This window comes from Cervus elaphus, chromosome X, assembly GCF_910594005.1.
Source record: "Cervus elaphus chromosome X, mCerEla1.1, whole genome shotgun sequence".
Lineage (NCBI taxonomy): Eukaryota > Metazoa > Chordata > Mammalia > Artiodactyla > Cervidae > Cervus > Cervus elaphus.
In genome coordinates this window covers 100,280,678-100,302,466 of record NC_057848.1, presented here as the reverse complement: position 1 = coordinate 100,302,466, position 21,789 = coordinate 100,280,678, and the positions used below count along the sequence as shown (strand labels likewise).

The following is a 21,789-nucleotide window of genomic DNA, read 5'->3' as shown; positions in this document are numbered from 1 at the left end:
TATACTTTATTTCAATTCACACATTACTTAATGTGCTTATTACAGAATTTTATATGCATCTTTTGGTGGCTCAGTGGTAAAGAATCTGCCTGCCAAAGCAGGAGACATAGGTTTAATCCTGAGGTTGGGAAGATCCCCTGGAGAAGGAAATGACTAATCACACCAGTACTCTTGCCTGGGAAATCCCATGGACACAGGAGCCTGGTGGGCTATAGCCCATGAGGTCACAAAAGAATCAGGCATGACTTAGCAACTAAACAACAACAACAACATAAGTTGTTTGGTATACTTCATTTCAATCCACACATTACTCGATGTGCTTACTACAGAATTTTATATGCATCTTTTATGATAATACATGCATCTTTAAAATACAATTTTATAACTGATTTTCATAGTATTTTTCCTTATTAAATAGATTGTATAGATATTCATGTCACAAAGTTTATATACGCTAAAATACATTTATTGCATTTTAACAATGGAACTTTCATAGAAAAACTTAAGACTACAGCTCAAAGTTTCTTGGAATTGCTCCTACACTTATCTGATTCACAGCCTTGGCCAAATTCCTGACTAGGTTTGGCATATAACAAGTCCCAACCACACAATGCCTACACAAATGATGTAATACTGACAAGAAAGTGTTTTCACATCCTAGGAAGAAAAAAATAAGCCACTTCCTTAATATTTCTTTGGTTGATGACCTGCACAAGGATCACTATTCTGTATTTTAGTATTAGGAATTTTTTAAAGGGTTTCTAAGATATCCTTGTTAAATCAAAGTTCCTGCACAAAGCTGAACATTTCCTGAACTTTTTAAGGACCACATTGACAACTTGTCAGCATGTTTCTATATTTAGTGTGAAGATGTTATTGAAGATATTCATTATGTTATACTGTATTTTCTTTATGAAGCTCCATAAGAAAAATTTCTCTGGTCTGTTTAATATACTTCTTAAAGATTCTGTCAATAATCATACAATTAAATGTATCAGCCTCTTTATAATACAGCCAAAAATTTTGAGGCCTTTACACCATGCATTTGTGAACAACAGAGTTTATTCCTGGCTTCAACTCATCTTTCCTGTTCTAATTTTTCTGCTTCCATCATCATCCCCACTTATTTTTAATTTTATTTTCTTTAGTATTAATTTATGAAAGCCTTAAATCCTTTCTGGAACAAAGCTGGATATAAATAAATACACATATGGATAAGTGTGTGTGTGTATCAAATAACAAGACAGATACTTTTAATGGCTTGAAATATTTGCCTGGTGAGATTTTATTTAAGTCAATATGCAAGCATTTATATATTGGGGATATAAAAGAAATTCATCTCTGTTCTTCTAAAATTAACATCATAAAAATAGTATGTAAAATATTTTTTTAAAATACTGTACTTTTAGTAACTTTAAAAAATAAAGGTGTTCAGGATGCACATGCCTCCTCTACAGGTCAGTTCTATAAATACACTCCCCCCACACACACACAGATACACACATCTATTAAAAGCTCCTTCTAGTTTTACTCTCCCCAGCGTAACTATTCAAGCCTATCTCCTTGTCATCATATACCTCTTGTACCAATTCACTGCCAAACAATAATCCACCCTAGTCTGTCCTTTTTGTGTCCTGAAAATATTTCTCTATATTTTACATGTTGTATTTTATACCGCACAGATATCAGATTACTTTAAGAATTCATCAATGTTACTTTAAAAGTGGTATACACAAACCCAGTGTTCAATAAATGTCTTTTTTAAAATATTTCAGAGCATAATAAATAAGCAATGCTCAACTGCCTTGCTTTCCCCTTTGAAACTAAATCTCAGCCACCCTAAAATTAGAAATTAGTAGCTTTCTCATTATCTTCCTTCCCTTAAATTGCTGTTGTTGCCATTTCCTAAATGCTGTTACTTAATACCTGTATGTAATATTTTTTGTATCTTAGATGTTAGGTATACAAAACTCACAAACCAGACCTATAAACTTCTTTCCTAATAATCATGTACTAGTAAGCACTGAATAACCAATTTTAATAATGAGTGTCAGAGTTTATCCTCTCAGTTTTGCTTTTTCCCTTGAAATTAAAACCCTTTGAAGGTAGGAGTTTTATATAATCCCTATATTACCCAGAACTTACCATAGCTGTACATTCACATATTTTTATAACAGATGATAGATTAATAATTTATGCATTCATACATGAATTGATACATGCATTCTGACTTCTGTGATAGAGCTAAGGAAAAAATCACCAAGAGAGAGCTGAGATCATGACAGCACGTGAACAGAGAAAGAAGATGTCTTTTACAAAACTCAAACTTTCTTGATTTAGGCAGCAAATAAATAGTTATATTTATTATATACTGTTATATACTGTCCTGGAGAAATCAGTGATCCCAGGAGATTAGAAACATTGATTATTACAGAGAAGTATAAAGAAATGGGATTTAAAAAAAGACAGAAAAGGAGTGACATTAGACCTTCCTTTGTGTGTATCATTTGATAATTTAGAAATGGCACATTTACCAGATTTCTACCTATGTGTTTAAATTTTTGCTAAATGTTTAAAAGAAAAACAAATGAGGGAAAAAAGCATTCGTTACCTTTCCAAAGGATCCCTGACCAAGAACTTTGAGCAACTCAAATTGTGCAGGATCTGCTTTCTCATATCCTTCCTTAACATGATGAGTAATAGGGATTTCTTTAACAACTCCTTCATCCTGTAAAAAGAAATCCAAGCAATACTCAAATATAGTTACAACATCTTATGATTAGCTCCATTTAGAACCAGAAATCACAACAGAAATAATTTAATGCCTAACTCCTTCAATCTAGCACAGAGTTGAATGGGCTACTAGCATCCCCACTTCCTGGGTTTTGTAACACACAGATAATACCGCAACCGCTATAATTTCATGTAAACAGAAGCATACAAAATATGTGCTTCAGCTTCTGTTCCAACTAAGTAGAGACAGAAAAAAAAATCAACAACTGAAAGAGTTGCCTTTTAAGACCTTCATAAGCACATGCAGAGAAAGTAAAAAACCTTGTAAATTGTGACATGACAAAATCTGTGAACCTCAAGAGTTCTTTCATTATACCATTTTAAATAGTCAGTGATATACAAATATTTAAATGTCCAGCTATTCATATCATTTTAAAAGAAACTGGCATGGATAAACAAAATCTGCAAAGCCCAAACATGTTTCCAGGCCATACGCCCACTTTTATTGAAATTTTACATACACTGATAAATTATATGCCAGATTTCCTACCAACTGGGTCAGGCAGAAGGCAAGCCACCCTGGAACTGTTTCTACCCCTTGATATAGGACTCTATATCAAGACCACAATCAGATGAACTGTAATTCTAGCCCCTAGCACAGTAGTGAGGATAAAAAACAAACAAATTTTCAGATGTATTACGTATCACAAAATAACAAGAGCTGGGATATAATATCCAAACTTCTGACTGTATAGGGGAGAAAACTGAGACCCACAGAGTTTAAGTTCACATGACTAGTTAATCACGATATCTAGAAGTTGTGGTAGCTTTCCATCATATTGTATTAATTCTGGTCTTGATGGCAAAAATGTTCTCAATCAATTCACCTTTTAATTAACTCATTAACCAATGGTGAATGTGGCCAAAGTGGACAAGAGTATGGTTCCAAGTAAGTTAGGCTTCATGGTAGCTAAAATAACTACCATGTTATATAATCCAGCAGAGTAATTTTAGCTTTAGGTATTAGGACTCATTAATCAGTCAGAAATGAAGTATCAGTTCTGAAAAATATGCCCCTGGATGTTCCTTTATTTTTAATATTTAGTTTTAGTCGATTGATGATTGCTTTACAATATTGGTTTGATTTCTGTCATACATCACCATGAATTAATCATAGGTGTACATATGTCACCTCCCTCTTGAATCTCCCTCCCACTTCCCGCCCATTCCCATCCCTCTAGGTTATTACAGAGCCCCAGTTTGAGTCCCCTGAATCATACTGCAAATTCCCATTGGTTATCTATTTACATATGTTAGTGTATATGCATCCATGCTACTCTCCCCATTCACCTCACCCTCTCCCTCTTCTCCCCGATCCTTGTCCATAAGTCTGTTCTCTAGGTCTGGATCTCCACTGGTGCTCTGTGAACAGATACGTCAGTACCATCTTTCTAAATTCCATATATATGTGTTAATACATGGTATTTGCTTTTCTCTTTCTGACTTATTTCACTCTGTATAATAGGCACTAGGTCCATCTACCTCATTAGAACTGACTCAAATGCATTCCTTTCATGGCTGAGTAGTATTCCATTGTATATATGTACCACAGCTTCCTTATCCATTCCTCTGTCAATGGACTTCTGGGTTCCTTCCATGCCCTGGCTATTGTAAATACTGCTGCAATGAACACTGGGGTACATGTGTCTTTTTCATTTTTGGTTTCTTCAGGGTATATGCCTAGAAGTGGTATTGCTGGGTCATATGATGGTTTTATTCCTAGTTTTTAAGGAATCTCCATACTGTCTTCCATAGTTGCTATATCAATTTACATTCCCACCAGCAGTATAAGAGGGTTCCCTTTTCTCCACATCCTCTCCAATACTTGCTGTTTGTGGATTTTTTTTTTTTATTATGGCCATTCTGTGTGGTGTGAGGTGATATCTCATTGTAGTTTTGATTTGCATTTCTCTAATGAGTGATGTTGAGCTTCTCTTCATGTATTTATTAGCCATTTGTATGTCTTCTTTGGAGAAATGTCTAGTTAGGTCTTTTGCCCACTTTGATTGGGTTGTTTGTTTTTCTGGTATTTACCATTGCAACTAAAAGAATAAAATACCTAGGAATAAACCTACCTAAGGAGATGGAAGAACTATTTACAGAAAACTATAAGACACTAAGGAAAGAAATCAAAGATGATATCAATAGATGGATGGATATTCCACACTCCTAGGTTGGAAGAATCAATATTGTGAAAATGACTATACCACCAAAAGCAATGTACAGATTAAATGCAATCTCTATTAGATTACCAATGGCATTTTTCACAGAACTAGAACAAAAAAATTCACATTTGTATGGAATCATAAAAGACCCCAAATAGCCAAAGCAATTTTGAGAAAGAAGAATGGAACTGGAGGAAACTGATTTCACACTATACGACAAAGCTACAGTCATAAAGACAATATGTTACTGGCACAAAACCAGAAGTACAGACCAATGGAACATGACAGAAAGCCCAGAGATCACCTCACACACATATGGGCACCTTATCTTTGACAAAGGAGGCAAGAATATACAATGGGAAAAAGACAGTTTCTTCAATAAGTGGTGCCGGAGGAACTGGACAACTATATGCAAAAAAATTAAGTTAGAATACTTCCTAATACCATACACAAATATTAACTCAAAATGGATTAAAGACCTAAATGTAAGACCAGAAACTACAAAACTCTTATAAGAAAATATAAGCAGAACACAGTATGCCATAAATCATAGCAAGATCCCTTATGACCCACCTCCTAGAATAATGGAAACAAAAACAAAGACAAATAAGTGAGATCTAATTAAACTTAAAAGCTTTTACACAGCAAAGGAAACTGTAAACAAAGTGAAAACACAACCCTCAGAATGGGAGAATATAATAGCAAATGAAACAATTGACAAAGGATTAATTTCCAAAATATACAAGCAGCTTGTCCCTGGATGTTTCTTATAGAGCAAAAGAGTATTTCACTAGACTCTTTTAAGTAGCTATGAGAGTGAGTTTCCTCTCTGAAAAGGGGTCTTTTTCGTAAAAATGTGAAGGACTTTTTTAATGCAAATACATATGCTTTGTAACTGACATTTTGGAATTACATTAAAGTATGGCATATCTTTATGCATCTTTGCAATATATGTATACCAAAAGCAACATCAAATTGCATACTCATTAATACTACAATTAGCTGATTTTATACCACATATTATGAATGCAGTAAAAGTCTTCAAAGTATGGACTGTAACAAAAACATAACTTATTGGGAGTTTTCTCCAGTGGAAAGAACACTGGTGGAAAAGTCACAGAGTAAGTTTTGCTTCTAGCTCTGTCATTCATAAGCTAAGTAGCCTTGGCCAAATCACAAGCCACTCTACCTCAGTGTTCCCACATAACAAAAATTACATTAGATTGTTCTTTAAGGTCCTCTCCAAGTCTGTGATATTATATTGAACACAATACAGCATTTTTACGTTTAACAAGGCACTTCAGTTTCTGCCACATTGACAACCATCATTAAAACATGGGTCATAACATCATTTTTTTAAAAAATGTTCAGAGCTAAGTAACAGCTATATTCCGTCCTACTTCGTTTCACCAAAACTAAGCAAATCTTTGAATGGAAATGTCTGTCTAATGCCTCTTCTAATTAAAATCCATATACGCCCATCATTTAAAAATGCAATATGTCCTTCAATTTTTAGCAGTATTACACAATAAAATTTCTGACATGAAAATGCTCTAGATTAGAAAAGACTTTTCCCAATAGATAGCCACCATATAATACTGTCACACTGAGTCCTAACAGCTTACCTTTTCTTTCCCACTAGACAGTGAGCTTCGTGTATCCAGGTAATATCACATTCAACTCTGCATTCCTAATGCTTAGCACAATAATTGTTTGACCTTGTGGGAGTGGACAGCCCAAAACAATCCAACCAATTTCATAAAATGGGAACGGAAAAAAAAAACTTATTTTTAAGAAGAAAGATTTGTAAAGGTAAAATCAGTAAGAATCTTCAAAATTATATTTAATTACCTTTTAAAAAACAGAAAAATATGTATGAATAATTTATTTTTTAAAATACATAAAGGGAATGGGGAAATAGCAGATTCATTCAGAATAATGGAATTATGTCAAATTTGAATAGAACTGACTTTGTGATAACAATATATCTAAATTTAATAATATAAGCATTTTTTCCTTAAGAGTGTGAGGAATATAAATAATTTTCCATATTATTCATGATCAGTATTTTTTTTTTTTGGCCATGTCATGTGGCATGTGGGATCTTAGTTCTTCAACCAGGCATTGAACTCATGTCCCCTGCACTGGAAGCATGGAGTCTTAACCACTGGACCACCAGGGAATTCCCCATGATTCATATTTTTATTATACTGTGCTATACTCAACACAAATAAAGGGCATAATGATCCCAGAATCTGTACTTTTAAAAATTGCTGATATTAACTTACTGACTGGCCATCTGCCTTTTATAGATATATGTTCCCAGACAAATAGCTATATGTATTACATTACTAAATTATGGCTAGTTTGTCTTTCAGACAGTAATTTACTAATTTTCTAGTTTTAAAAAATTACTTTTAGAATATTTATTCAACACACAAATTCGGGTCCCACCCCCAGAGATTATGGTTCATCAGAACTAGAAAGGGAACTCAGGCATATGCATTTTTTAAGGCACTCCCCTGGAGGATGAAATGACCACCACTCCAGTATTCTTCCCTGGAGAATCCAATGGACAGAGGAGCCCAGCAGGCTATAGTCCATGGGGTTGCAAAGAGTTGGACACGACTGAGCAACTGAACACCAAGATATATATAGTTAGACAACATGTGCACACAAATATATACACACATATACACACACAATTGGCTAATTATTACAAAATTATTTCAGTATTTGTATGCAACTAGCTCTTTTGCAGAGAAGGCAATGGCACCCCACTCCAGTACTCTTGCCTGGAAAATCCCATGGATGGAGGAGCCTGGTAGGCTGCAGTCCATGGGGTCGCAAAGAGTCGGACACGACTGAGGGACTTCACTTTCACTTTTCACTTTCATGCATTGGAGAAGGAAATGGCAACCCACTCCAGTGTTCTTGCCTGGAGAAACCCAGGGACGGGGGAGCCTGGTGGGCTGCCATCTATGGGGTCACACAGAATCAGACACGACTGAAGTGACTTAGCAGCAGCAGCAGCAGCAGCAGCTCTTTTGCTCTGTCAAATTATCTGGTACCTTCCGGTGTCATCATTTCCAATTCTGGTCTTTCTTATTTCATCTGCTCCCTGCCCTATTATTGTCTATTGCCCAACACTTCTCAGCTTCCCCAAGGTTACATATATTAATGCTTACTATTTAAATGTTCTCCCCCCACCTCACCTTCAATCCTCCTTCCTTCCTCCACCTCCCTTTCTTCTGGTTCTATACCATTCTGAAAGCTTGAGAGTGGCCGCAATTAAACACAAAATAAAGTAGTAATGAACTTATCAGTGATCCATTTGTTTTTCCTAAGAGTTATTCATTTTTGAAAAAATGTTCCTATCCTGGTATAATAATGTTGTATTATTATTATCTTATCTTCTCATGATACTTAGCTTCTCAAAATACTCGCTTTTCTTTATTTACTCACTCAAAAAAATCAAGAACACTCATAAAGCACATGCTATGCATTAGTCACTAAGCTATATACTGGGACTTGAGGACTTCAGGAAAGCAAATGCTGTCAGAAATAACATTTTCCTTAACAAGACAAAAAGGTATATAATATATAATGGACTGAAACATGCCCCCTCAAATACATATGCTGAAGTCCCACAGTACCTCAGAATATAACTGTATTTGGAGATAGGGTCTTTAAAGGTCAATAGGGTGGGCCTTAGTCCAATATGACTGGTGTTTCTATAAGAGGAAGAAATCAGGGCACAGACACACAGAAAAAAGCACATGAAGGCACAGGGATCTACAAGTCAAGACAGCCATCTACAAGTCAAGCAGAGAGGCCTCAGAAGAAACCACCTCTGCCAATATCTTGAACTTACAGTCTCCAGAATTGAAAGAAAACAAATTTGCTGTTTAAATCACCTAGTATGTGGCACTTAGTTATGACAGCCCTAGAAAACTAATACACAGTACCTAATTTTATTTAATCTGCATAAAAAAGTTGGTAATGTAAAATTAAAATTTAATAACTTTGAAATATGGACTACTATTCTTTCCAACATCAAATGACAAATTTTAGGCAAGGATAATTATGAGTTAGAAAATTTTTTTGGAACATCATAGTAATTATTGATAAACAGAAAAACTATAAAGTTTCAACTGCAACCAAAATAATATGCTCTGACATCTAAAATTTGTGATCATGTTTTTCAATTTAGGGAGCCAACAATGAACACTGGAAAAACATACTGATAAAGTATAAAGCAAACTACCAAATACACTACTGCTTCAAAAATTTTTTTGAAGATGACTCACTCTTAGGAATTTTTTGACAACTGATTTTATTAGGAGGAAGCACAACAAAGCTAAATGGAAAGATAAACAGAGGAAGGAAAAACAAACCATATAGGAAGAAGGCACTTCAACTTAACATATTCCCCACTTACGGCTACATATAAGTTTAATTAAAATACACTTCTGAGAGAGTATTTAAAGGATTCTTATGTGAGAAACATGTCAATAATGGTTTCTAAAACTAGAAACTTAGGCCTTAAAAATATCAGGAATCAGTTTTGTCCTTTTGAATATACATTTTCAGTTAAATGTAACTTTACATACCTGTAATAAAAATGTAAATAAATTTAAATTCTTTTGAAAAAGGGGGATTAGCTCAAGATGGCAGAGTAGAAGGATTACTCTCACCCTTCCTGTGAGAGCACTGGAATCACAACTGCTGAGCAACCATCAATACAAAAACGTTGGAACCTACCAAAAAAGATACCCCAAAACAAAGGAGAAACCACAGCAAAATGGAAGGAGAGATACAATCACAACAGAATCAAATCCCATACCCATCAAATGCGTGACCCACAAACTGGAAAACAATTACACCACAGAAGTTCTCCCACTAGAGTAAAGGTTCTGAGCCCTGTGTCAGGCTTCCCAACCTGGGTTCAACAATGAGAAGAGGAATCCCCGGCATGTAACTTTGAAGGCCACTGGGATTTGACTACAGGAATTCAGCAGCACAGGGGAAAACAGAAATTCCACTCTTAGAGGGCACACACAAAGTCTTATATGTACCAAGACCAAGGGGGAAAAGGTAATAACCCCATAAGGGACCAGGTCAAACCGATCTGCTAGTATAAGAGGGTCTCCTGCAGAGGTGAGGGGTGGCTGTGGCTCACTGCAAGGACAAAGATGATAATAGCAACAGTTTTGGGAAGGATTCATTAGCATGAGCCCTCCTGAAGGGCAACATTAGCTCCATCAAACAACTTGCAGGCTCCAGTACTGGGCAGTGTCAGGCCAAATAACCAACATGAAGGGAACAAAGCTCCAGTCATCAGCATATGAGCAGATTAAAGTTCTACTGAGCATAGCCTTACCCAATAGGGAAACAAAATCCAGCTCTACCCACCACCAGTCCCTCCCATTAGGAAGCTTCCACAAGCCTTTTATATAGCCTCACCTATGAGAAATAGATGGGGAGACAGTGGAAACAGTGTCAGACTTTATTTTGGGGGGCTCCAAAATCACTGCAGATGGTGCCTGCAGCCATGAAATTAAAAGACACTTACTCCTTGGAAGGAAAGTTACGACCAACCTAGATAGCATATTAAAAAGCAGAGACATTACTTTGCCAACAAAGGTCCATCTGGCCAGGGCTATGGTTTTTCCAGTGGTCATGTATGGATGTGAGAGTTGGACTGTGAAGAAAGCTGAGTGCCAAAAAATAGATGCCTTTGAACTGTGGTGTTGGAGAAGACTCTTGAGAGTCCCTTGGATTGCAAAGAGATCCAACCAGTCCATCCTAAAGGAGATCAGTCCTGGGTGTTCATTGGAGGGACTGATGCTGAGGTTGAAACTCCAGTACTTTGGCCACCTCATGCGAAGAGTTGACTCATTGGAAAAGACCCTGATGCTGGGAGGGACTGGGGGCAGGAGGAGAAGGAGATGACAGAGAATGAGATGGCTGGATGATATCACCGACTCGATGGACATGAGTTTGAGTAAACTCTGAGAGTTGGTGATAGACAGGGAGGACTGGCGTGCTGTGATTCATGGAGACGCAAAGAGTTGGACATGACTGAGCAACTGAACTGAATTGAACTGATGAGAAAACAGACACCAGAAGCAGAAGAACTACAGTCCTGCACTCTGTGGAGCAAAAGTCACAACTGAAGTGAGTTAAACAAAATGAAACAGCAATAGATTATGTCCCAGATGAAAGAACACAATAAAAACTCAGAAATCAACCAAGTGAAGTGAAGATAGGCAACATTCTGGAAAAAGAATTCATAAAAATGATAGAGAAGATGATCCTGGATCTCAAAGAAAGGAGGCAAGGATTGGGAAGATGTTAAAAATGCTCAAAGACCCAGAAGAACTAAAGAATAAACAAACAGAGATGATCAATACAATAATTGAAATGAAAAATACTCTAGATGGAATCAATAACAGAATAACTAAGTCAGAAGAACAGATAAGTAACCTGGAAGACAGAATGGTAGAAATTATTGCCATGAAACAGAATAAAGAAAAAAGAATGAAAATAAATTAAGACAGTCTAAGACACCTCTGGGACAACATTACACACAACAACATTCACATTATAAGGGTCCAAGGAGAAGGGAGGGAGAAGGACCTGAGAAAATGTCTGAAGAGATAATAGCTGAAAACATGCCTAACATGAGAAAGAAGCAATCACCTAAGTCCAAGAAGTACAGAGTTCCAAGTAGGATAAATCCAAGGAGGAACATGACAAGATATACAATAATCAAATTGACAAAAATTAAAGACAAAGAAAAAATATTAAAAGCAACAAGGGAGAAACAAAAAATAACATACAAGGGAACACCAATATGGTTATGAGCTGATTTCTCAATAGAAATTCTACAGACCAGAAAGGAGTGGCAAGATACATTTAAAGTGATGAAATGGAAGAATCTACAACCAAGAATACTGTACCCAGCAAGGCTATCATTCAGATTTGATGGAGAAATAAAAAACTTTTCAAAGAGCAAAAGCTAAGAGAATTCAGTACTACCAGACCAGTTTTTTAACAAATACTAAAGGAACTCCTCTTGGTGGAGAAGAGACCAGCACCTTAAAAAACCTTGTACAGATATAGACTGCTATATCAAAACCTCATGGCAACAGCAAACCCCAAAACTACAATAGATACACACATATAAAAGAAAAGGCAACCCAAGCACAACACAAAAATGGCCATCAAACAAAAAGAGAAAAGAATAAAAGAGGAGATGAAAAAGACCACAAAAACAAACCCAAAACAATTAAGAAAATCACAGCAAGAAGATACATACTAGTAATTACCTTAAAAGTAAATAGATTAAATGCTCCAACCAAAAGACAGAGACCAGCTGAATCAATACAAAAACAAGACCTGTATATATGCTGTCTACATGAGACAGACCTACCTCAGCTCTAGGGACACATACAGACTGAAAGTGAGGGGACAGAAGAAGGTATTCCATGCAAATGGAAATCAAAAGAAAGCTGGAGTAGCAATACTCATAGCAGACAAAATATACTTTAAAATGACTATTATAAAAGACAAAGAAGGACATTACATAATGATCAATGGATCAATCCGAGAAGAAGATATACGAGTTGAAAAAATATATGCACTCAACATAGGAGTACCTCAATGTATACAGCAAATACTAACAGTCATAAAGAGAGAAACTGACAGCAATACAATGATAGTAAGGGACTTTAACACACCACTTTTATCAATGGGCAAATGATCCAGACAGAAAATAACTAAGGAAATGCAGGCCTTAAATGACACATAAGACTAGATAGACTTAACTGATACTTAGAGAACATTCAATCTAGAAGCAGCAGAATACACATTCTTCTCAAGTACACAGGGAACATTCTCCAAGACTGACTACATGCTGGGCCACAAAGTGAGCCTTGGTAACTTTAAGAAAACTGCAAGAATATCAAGCATATTTTCTGACCAAAACACTATCAGATTAAAAATAAACTATAAGAAAAAACCTGTAAAAAATCACAAACACCTGAAGGCTAAACAATATGCTACTAAATAATCAATGGATCACCAAAGAAATCAAAGAGGAAATCAAAAAACACCAAGAGACAAATGAAAATGAAACCACAACAATCCGAAACCTGTAAGATGCAATAAAAGCATTTCTGAGAGGGAAATTTATATGACTAAGAGCTCACCTCAAGAAACAAGAAAAATCTCAAATTAATAACCTAACCTTACAACTAAAGCAAGTAGAGAAAGAACAAACAAAACCCGTCAGTAGAAGGAAAGAACTCATAAGTTTAGAACAGAAATAAATGAAACAGAGACAATGAAAACAATAGGAAAGATCAATGAAACTAAGAGCTGGTTCTATGAAAAGATAAACAAAATTGTTAGTCCCTTACCAGGATCATCAAGAAAAAAAAGGGGGAGGATTCAAATCAATAAAATTAGAAATGAAAAAAGAGAAGTTACAACTGACACCACAGAATTACAAAGGATCATAAGAGACTACTACAAATAACTGTATGCTGATAAACTAGACAACCTGGAAGAAAAGGATAAATACTTTTGACAAAATTGAAAACCCGCTTATGATAAAAACTCTCAAGAAAGTGGGCAAAGAGGGAATATATCTCAACATACTAAAGGCCATCTACAACAAACCTACAACTAACATTATACAACTGAACCTACAACTAACATCATACTCAATGATGAAAAGCTGAAAGCATTTTCTCAAAGATCATAACAACACAAGGATGTCCACTTTCAGCACTTTTACTCAACATAGTTTTGGAAGTACTAGGTAATGCAATCAGAGAAGAGAAAGAAAGAAAAGGAATCCAAATTGAAAAGAAGTAATAACAGTCATTATGTACAGATGACATGATACTATATATAGAAAATCCTAAAGACACTGTGAGAAAACTGTTAGAACTCATCAATGAAATTGGTAAAGTTGCAGTTTACAACAGAAATCTGTGGCATTTCTACACATTAACAATGAAAGATCAGAAAGAGAAATTAAGGAAACAAACCCATTTAGCATTGAAACAAAAATAATAAAATACCTAGGAATAAACCTACCTAAGGAGACAAAAGACCTGTACTTCTAAAACTATAAGATGCTAATAGAAGAAATAGAAGATAACACAAACAGACGGAAAGATAAACCATGTTCTTGGACTGGAAGAATCAATACTGTGAAAATGACTATACTTCCTAAGGCAATCTACAGATTCAATGCAATCCCTAAGAAATTACCAATGGCATTTTTCACAGAACTAGAACAAAAAAAAAATCTTAAAATTTATATGGAGACACAAAAGACCTTGAATAGCCAAAGGAATCCTGAGTGGTGGTGGGAGGACCTTGAGGAATCAGGCTCCCTGGCTTCAGACTATACTATAAAGCTATAGTCACCAACACAATATGGCACTAGAACAAAAACAGACATATAACTCAACAGAGTCAGATTGAAATGCCAGAGATAAACCCACACACCTACAATCAATTAATCTATGATAAAAGGAAGGAGCCAAGATTATACAATGGAGGAAAGACAGTTTCATCAACAAATGATGCTGGGTAAGCTGGAAAGCTATATGCAAAAAATGAAATTAGAACTTTCTTTAACACCATACACAAAAATAAGCTCAAAATGGATAAAACATAAGCAGGACACTCTGACATAAATTGAAGCAATATATTTTTCAATCCATCCCCAGAGCAATGAAAGTAAAAACAAAAATAAACAAATGGGGCCTAATTAAATTCAAAAGCTTTTAAACAGAAAAGGAAATCATAAACAAAACAAAAAGACAACCCACAGATTGGGAGAAAATATTTGCAAATGACATGACTGATACCAGATTTGTCTCCAAAACTTATGAACAGCTCATGGAGCTTAGCCTCATGGAAACAAACAACACAAACAAAAAATGGGCATAATACCTAAATAGATGTTTTTTCCAAAGAAGACACACAGATGATCAAGAGGCATATGAAAAGATGTTCAACATTGCTATTTATTAAAGAAAGGCAAATCAAAACCACAATGAGTACCAACTCACACCAGCCAGAAGGGCAATCAACAAAAAATCTACAAAGAGTAAATGTTGCAAAGGGTGTGGAGAGAAGGGAATCCTCATACACTGTTGGTGGGAATGTAAATTAGTACAGCCATTATGGAGAATAGTATGGAGGTTCCTTCCAAAACTAAAAATTGAGTACCATATGACCCTGAAATCCCACTGCTGACCATATATCCAGACTAAAACATGACCCAAAAGGATACGTGCATGCCAACGTTCATTGCAGTACTGTCTACAATAACCAAGACATGGAAGCAACCTAAAGGCCCATTAACAGAGGAATGGATTAAAGAATGAAATAATGCCATTTGCAGCAACATGGATGGACCTAGAACTTTTCATACTGAGTGAAGTAAGTCAAACAGAGAAAGAGAAATATCAGATGATATTGCTTATGAGCAGAATCTAAAAAGAAATGACACAAATGAATTTATAGACTCACAGACTTAGAGAAGGAATTTATGGTTACCTGGACAGAAAGGCTCCTCTGTCCACAGGATTTCCCAGGTAAGAATAATGGAGTGGTTTCCATTCCATTCTCCAGGAGATCTTCCCAACACAGGGATTGAATCCATGTCTCTTACATCTCCTCCTGCACTGGCAGGAAGGTTCTTTACCAGCTGAGTCACCAGGGAAAAGGTGGGGGAAAGGGACAGTTTGGGAGTTTGGGACTGAGATAAACACACTGCCATACTTAAAGTAGATAACCAACAAGGACCTACTGTATAGCACAGGGAACTCTTCTCAGTATTATGTAACAACCTAAATGAGAAAAGAATAGACATATATGTGTGTATGTATATAGATATATAGATATACATATGGATATAGAGATACACATATACAAATACCTGTTAAAAGAAGAGAAGCTAAAGGCAAAGGAGAAAAGGAAAGATATAGGCATTTGAATGCAGAGTTCCAAAGAATAGCAAGGAGAGATATGAAAGCTTTCCCCAGTGATCAACACAAAGAAATAGAAGAAAACAATAGAATGGGAAAGACTAAAGATCTCTTCAAGAAAATCAGAGATCCCAAGGGAACATTTCATGCAAAGATGGGCACAAAAAGGACAGAAATGGTATGGACCTAACAAAAGCAGAAGATATTAAGAACAGGTGGCAAGAATACACAGAAGAACTATACTAAAAAGATATTCATGACCCAGATAATCACAATGGGGTGATCACTCAACTAGAGTCAGACATCCTGGAAGGCAAAGTCAAGCAGGCCTTAGGAAGCATCACTACGAACAAAGCTAATGGTTGTGACAGAATTCCAGTTGAGCTATTTCAAGTCTTAAAAGATGATGCACCAAAACTGCGGCACTCGATATACCAGCAAATTTGGAAAACTGAGCACTAGCCACAGGACTGGAAAAGGTCAGTTTTCATTCCAATCCCAAAGAAAGGCAATGCCAAAGAATGCTCAAACCACTGCACAATTGCACTGATCTCACACGCTAGCAAAGTAATGCTCAAAATTCTCCAAGCCAGGCTTCAACAGTACGTTGAACCGTGAACTTCCAGATGTTTAAGCTGCATTTAGAAAAGGCAGAGGAACCAGAGATCAAATTGCCAACATGTGATGGATCATCGAAAAAGCAAGAGAGTTCCAGAAAAACATCTACTTCTGCTTTATTGACTATGCCAAAGCCTTGCACTGTGAGGATCCCAACAAAATGTGGAAAATTCTTCAAGGGATGGGAATAACAGACCACCTGACCTGCCTCTTGAGAAATCTGTATGCAACAGTTAGAACTGGACATGGAACCAACAGACTGGTTCCAAATCGAGAAACAAGTATGACATGGCTATATATTGCCATCCTTCTTATTTAACTTATATACAGAGTACATCATGAGAAATGTTGGGCTGGATGAAGCACAAGCTGGAATCAAGATTCCTGGGAGAAATATCAATACCCTCAGATGCAGATGACACCACCCTTCTGGCAAAAAAGTGAAGAAGAACTAAAAAGTCTCTTAAAAAAATAAATAAAATAAAATTTTCAAAAAAATTAAAAAAAAAAAAGCCTCTTGATGAAAGTGAAAGAGAAGAGTGAAAAAGTTGGCTTCAAACTCAACGTTCAGAAAACTAAGATCATGGCATCTGGTCCCATCTCTTCACGGCAAATAGATGGGTAAACAGTGGAGACAGTGACAGACTGGATTTCTAGGGGCTCCAAAATCACTGCAGATGGTGACTGCAGCTATGAAATCAAAAGACGCTTTCTCCTTGAAAGAAAAGTTATGACCAACCTAGACACCATATTAAAAAGCAGAGACATTACTTTACCAACAAAGGTCCGTGTAGTCAAAGCTATGGTTTTTCCAGTAGTCATGTATGGATGTGAGAGTTGGACTATAAAGAAAGCTTAGTGCTGAAGAATTGATGCTTTTGAACTGTAGTGTTGGAGAAGACTCTTGAGAGTTCCGTGGACTGCAAGGAGATCCAACCAGTCCATCCTAAAGGATATCAGTCTTGAATATTCATTGGAAGGACTGATGCTGAAGCTGAAACTCCAATATTTTGGCCACCTGATGCGAAGAACCAACTCATGTGAAAAGACCGTGATGCTGGGAAAGATTGAAGGTGGGAGGAGAAGGGGACAGCAGAAGATGAGATGGTTGGATGGCATCCCCGACTCAATGGACATGGGTTTGAGTAAATTCCGGGAGTTGGTGATAGACAGGGGGGCCTGGTGTGCTGTAGTCCATGGGGTCGCAAAGAGTAGGACATGACTGAGCGACTGAACTAAACTGAAACATCTATATGTATATCTATATATATATGTAACTGATTCACTACACTGTACAGCTAAAACTATCAAAACATTGTTAATCTGCTATATTCTAATATAAAATAAAAAGTTAAAAAAGATTCAGAGACTAAAAATATTGCTGACTTTGTGCTAATAAAATCAACAAATGTCTAATCATCACCTTTGGAAATTACTAAAATACTGGTAGTGTTAAAAATACGTATTTTATTTGAGGGAATAATAAGCATTCCATACAAACTTTAAGAGAAATGCAAATCAAAACCACAATGAGGTATCATCTTACACTAGTGAATGGCCATCATCAAAAGTTCTACAAACAATAAATGCTGGAGAGGGTGTGGAGAAAAGGGAACCCTCTAAAACTGCTGTTAGGAATGCAAACTGGTACAGTTACTATGGAGAACAGTGTCGATATTCCTTAAAAAACTGGGGATAGAATTGCCATACAACCCAGCAATCCCACTGATGGGCATACACTCCAAGGAAACCATCACTGAAAGAGACACATGTACTCCAGTGTTCATTGCAGCACTATTTACAATAGCTAGGACACGGAAGCAACCAAGATGTCCATCAGCCAATGAATGGATAAGGAAGTTGTGATACAAATACACAATGGAATATTACTCAGCTACAAAAAAGAATACACTTAAGTGAGTTCTAATTAGGTGGATGAACCTAGAGCCTATTATACAGAGTGAAGTAAGTCAGAAAGAGAAAGAAAATACTGTATATTAATGCATATATATAGAATCTAGAAGGATGCTACCGACGATCCTATGCACAGGGCAACAAAGGAGACACAGGTGCAAAGAACAGACTTTTGGACTCAGTGGGAAAAGGAGAGGGTGGGATGATTTGAGAGAATAGCATTGAAACATATACATTACCATATGTAAAATAGACGACCAGTGCGAGTTTGATACATGAACCAAGGTATCCAAAGCCCGTGCTCTGGGACAACCTAGAGGGATAGGGTGGGAGGGATGTGGGAGGATAGGGTGACACATGTATACCTATGACCAATTCATGTTGATGTTTGGCAAAAACCATCACAATACTGTAAAGTAATTATCCTCCAGTTAAAATAAATGATTTTTTTAAAAATGAATATAATGGTTCAAAGCTACCAAATATGACCATGCCTATTTTGACAACATAAAAAATTAACTCATGTTAGTCATCTACTAAAGAAGAATCCTAACATATTTTTTCTAACCTGGATCATGTTTGGAGAAGTATGGGACCAGGTGGTGACATATGATATCAGATATCTTTTACTAGTGACCTATTACTGAATACTTACCAAATGTAAAGGCTATCTTGAGAAATGGAACAATTCTTCATAACAAATCTAGATATATTAAAACTACATTAACTATAATTCAGCTTTGCTAATCATATGCTAGATATACAGAGTATGGGAAGCATTTTATTTAATTTTGCTTGTTTTAATTGAAGAAATCTAATAACCATGAAAGTCTACAGCTACCATAAATGAGATGGAGCAGACTGGCTATCTAAATTAGCTAAATACAAAACAGCATCACGCCACATAGGCAATAATATATAAAGCTCAAATTTGAAGAATACTGTTTAAAGAATCTATACATCATAGAGCAGTCTCTATAACCCACCATCATTTTTTTTTCATGTCTGACTCGTTTTTTTTTCATTTATTTTTATTAGTTGGAGGCTAATTACTTTACAGTATTGTAGTGGTTTTTGCCATACATTGACATGAACCCATCATCATTTTTTTTTTAAAGCCAATCAGAAAAAGACACAGCTGCCAGAATCACATTGGAATAGGCAACCACAAACCCCCCACTAAAACATTCCTATATATGAAAACATTAAAAAGAGGGATGATATATTTATAGTTAGTGTTTCTTATCACCCATATCATTTGTCACAAAACAAATATCTAAACATCACACAGCAAAAAATACATAATGTTTTAAATCCAGAAAACTTAGGCCACAAATTAAATCAAATCCTTGAAAGTGATTCTAGGTGCTTTATTCACCAAAATTTTAGATTCCCCTTTCTAGCCATTGAAGTTGATTGCCTAATATAAATGGCATTAGAATCCAACACTATATTTTTACTGTCTTTCCATTAAAACTATATGTCTTGCCTCATGTTTTAAAAATAATTTTATTAGAGTACAGTTGACTTACAGTGTTGTGTTAGTTTCTGCTCTACAGCAAAGTAAATCAGCTATACATGTACATATATCCACTCTTTTTTAGATTCCGTTCCCACATAGGTCATTACAGAGTACTGAGTAGAGTTCTCTAGTAGGTTCTTGTTAGTTATCTACCTTATATATATGAGTGTGGATATGTCAAACCCAATCTCCCAATTTATCCCTCCCCACTCTTTCCCCTTTGGAAACCATAAGTTTGTTTTCTACATCTATGACTCTATTTCTGTTTTATAAGTAAGTTCATTTGTACCATCAGTTTTAATTAAAATTAGTATTTAACTATAACCCTGTGTATATGTCTATGTGTTTACATTGGCTACACATGTGCACATGCATACATACATACACACACATACAAACATTCTCCTCCTGTGGTGTGGGGCATGGCATTTTCCTGCTAATTTATTAATACTAAAATACACCCGTCCCCATTACCTTTGTATTTCCTTACACTCTTTTATAAACTAGCAACATAAATATTACTATGCCTTAGCCCATATGATCTGTAGATACAGCTTTAGATGATTTTGATATAAGTTTACATTTAATTGTACTCAAAATTAACATAAGTTATTATGTAAATTACAAAAGCTAAAATGATAACATTTTACCTCCCACCTTGTTAATCAGAACTGATATTATTGTTACATCATCAGTATCTGCAGAGAAAGTTGATTTTTACATAGAACATTTCAAAAGAGAGTGTTGCACAAACCCAGTTTAAATCTCTCTGCTGGTTTCTATCTGAGAAAAATTCACTTTAACCAGTTTCAGAGGGATAAAAGACATGAAAGATGATTTTATCCACAACTAAAAAAAAAAAAAAGAACACTGTTTTCCTTATTTTCCACTTCTTTGCATCTGCACAATGCACAATTGACCTAATATGAGGCACACTGGGTCATTAAGTCTTGATTCTGCTACCTGTTAGTCTTATGGCCTGATATAAATCACAGTAACTTCTACAGGTCTCAGTAGACTTATCTATACAATGAAGGTATTATAGAATACAATGTCTGAGTCTCCTTCCAGGTTTAAAAAAACTACAATTCTATGACATAAAGCACAGAAATGACAATCAAAATATCAACATCCATGGGGATATCTAGTCAAAAAGTGTAAATGGAAGTGTTAGTTGCTCAGTCATATCCAACTCAAATGTGACTCCATGGACTGTAGCCCTCTAGGCTCCTCTGTCCCTGGGATTCTCTAGGCAAGAATACTGGAGTGGGTAGCCATTCCCTTCTCCAGGGGATCTTCCTGACCCAGGGATTGAACCCAGGTCTCCTGCATGCAGGCAAAATTTTTACTGTCTGAGCCACCAGGGAAGCCTACTTAAGTCAGACCTTCCCTAAAATCTTAAGAACACTCTTCTATGTAATGAGATCTTGTAAAATGAGAGACTAGGATTACAGTCCTTGCATAGAATGGCCTAATGTTAAATAGTTAAGCAGTCTTTTAAAATAGTTAGAAATTTCTGAAATAATTTACATGCAATTCTTTTTGAAAACCAGGTACTAGATTTCAACTGAACTCAGGTTATCCTTTTAGTTAAATATTTTCATGTTAGATCTCCTTTCTACCCTATAGTTAGACAGTCTTATTTAATTCAGAGGACTCTGAATTTTAATCCAGTTACTCAGATATTGGCAATAAATATTTCATCTGCTAAACTTAAAATGGGTAAATTTCGTGGCATGTAAATTATGCTCCAATAAAG

At 35.9% G+C, this 21,789-nt stretch overlaps 1 protein-coding gene across 9 annotated transcripts in view; it reads right to left on the bottom strand.

Annotated features, from left to right (window-relative positions):
- RPS6KA6 (ribosomal protein S6 kinase A6) overlaps positions 1 to 21,789 on the bottom strand; it is a 241,360-nt gene that overhangs the window by 108,573 nt on the left and 110,998 nt on the right. For all 9 annotated transcript variants that reach the window (XM_043897083.1, XM_043897076.1, XM_043897075.1 and 6 more), the window contains one exon: positions 2,612 to 2,728. In XM_043897083.1, the coding sequence (XP_043753018.1) occupies positions 2,612 to 2,728 (117 nt within the window). The remainder of the gene's footprint in view (positions 1 to 2,611; positions 2,729 to 21,789) is intronic.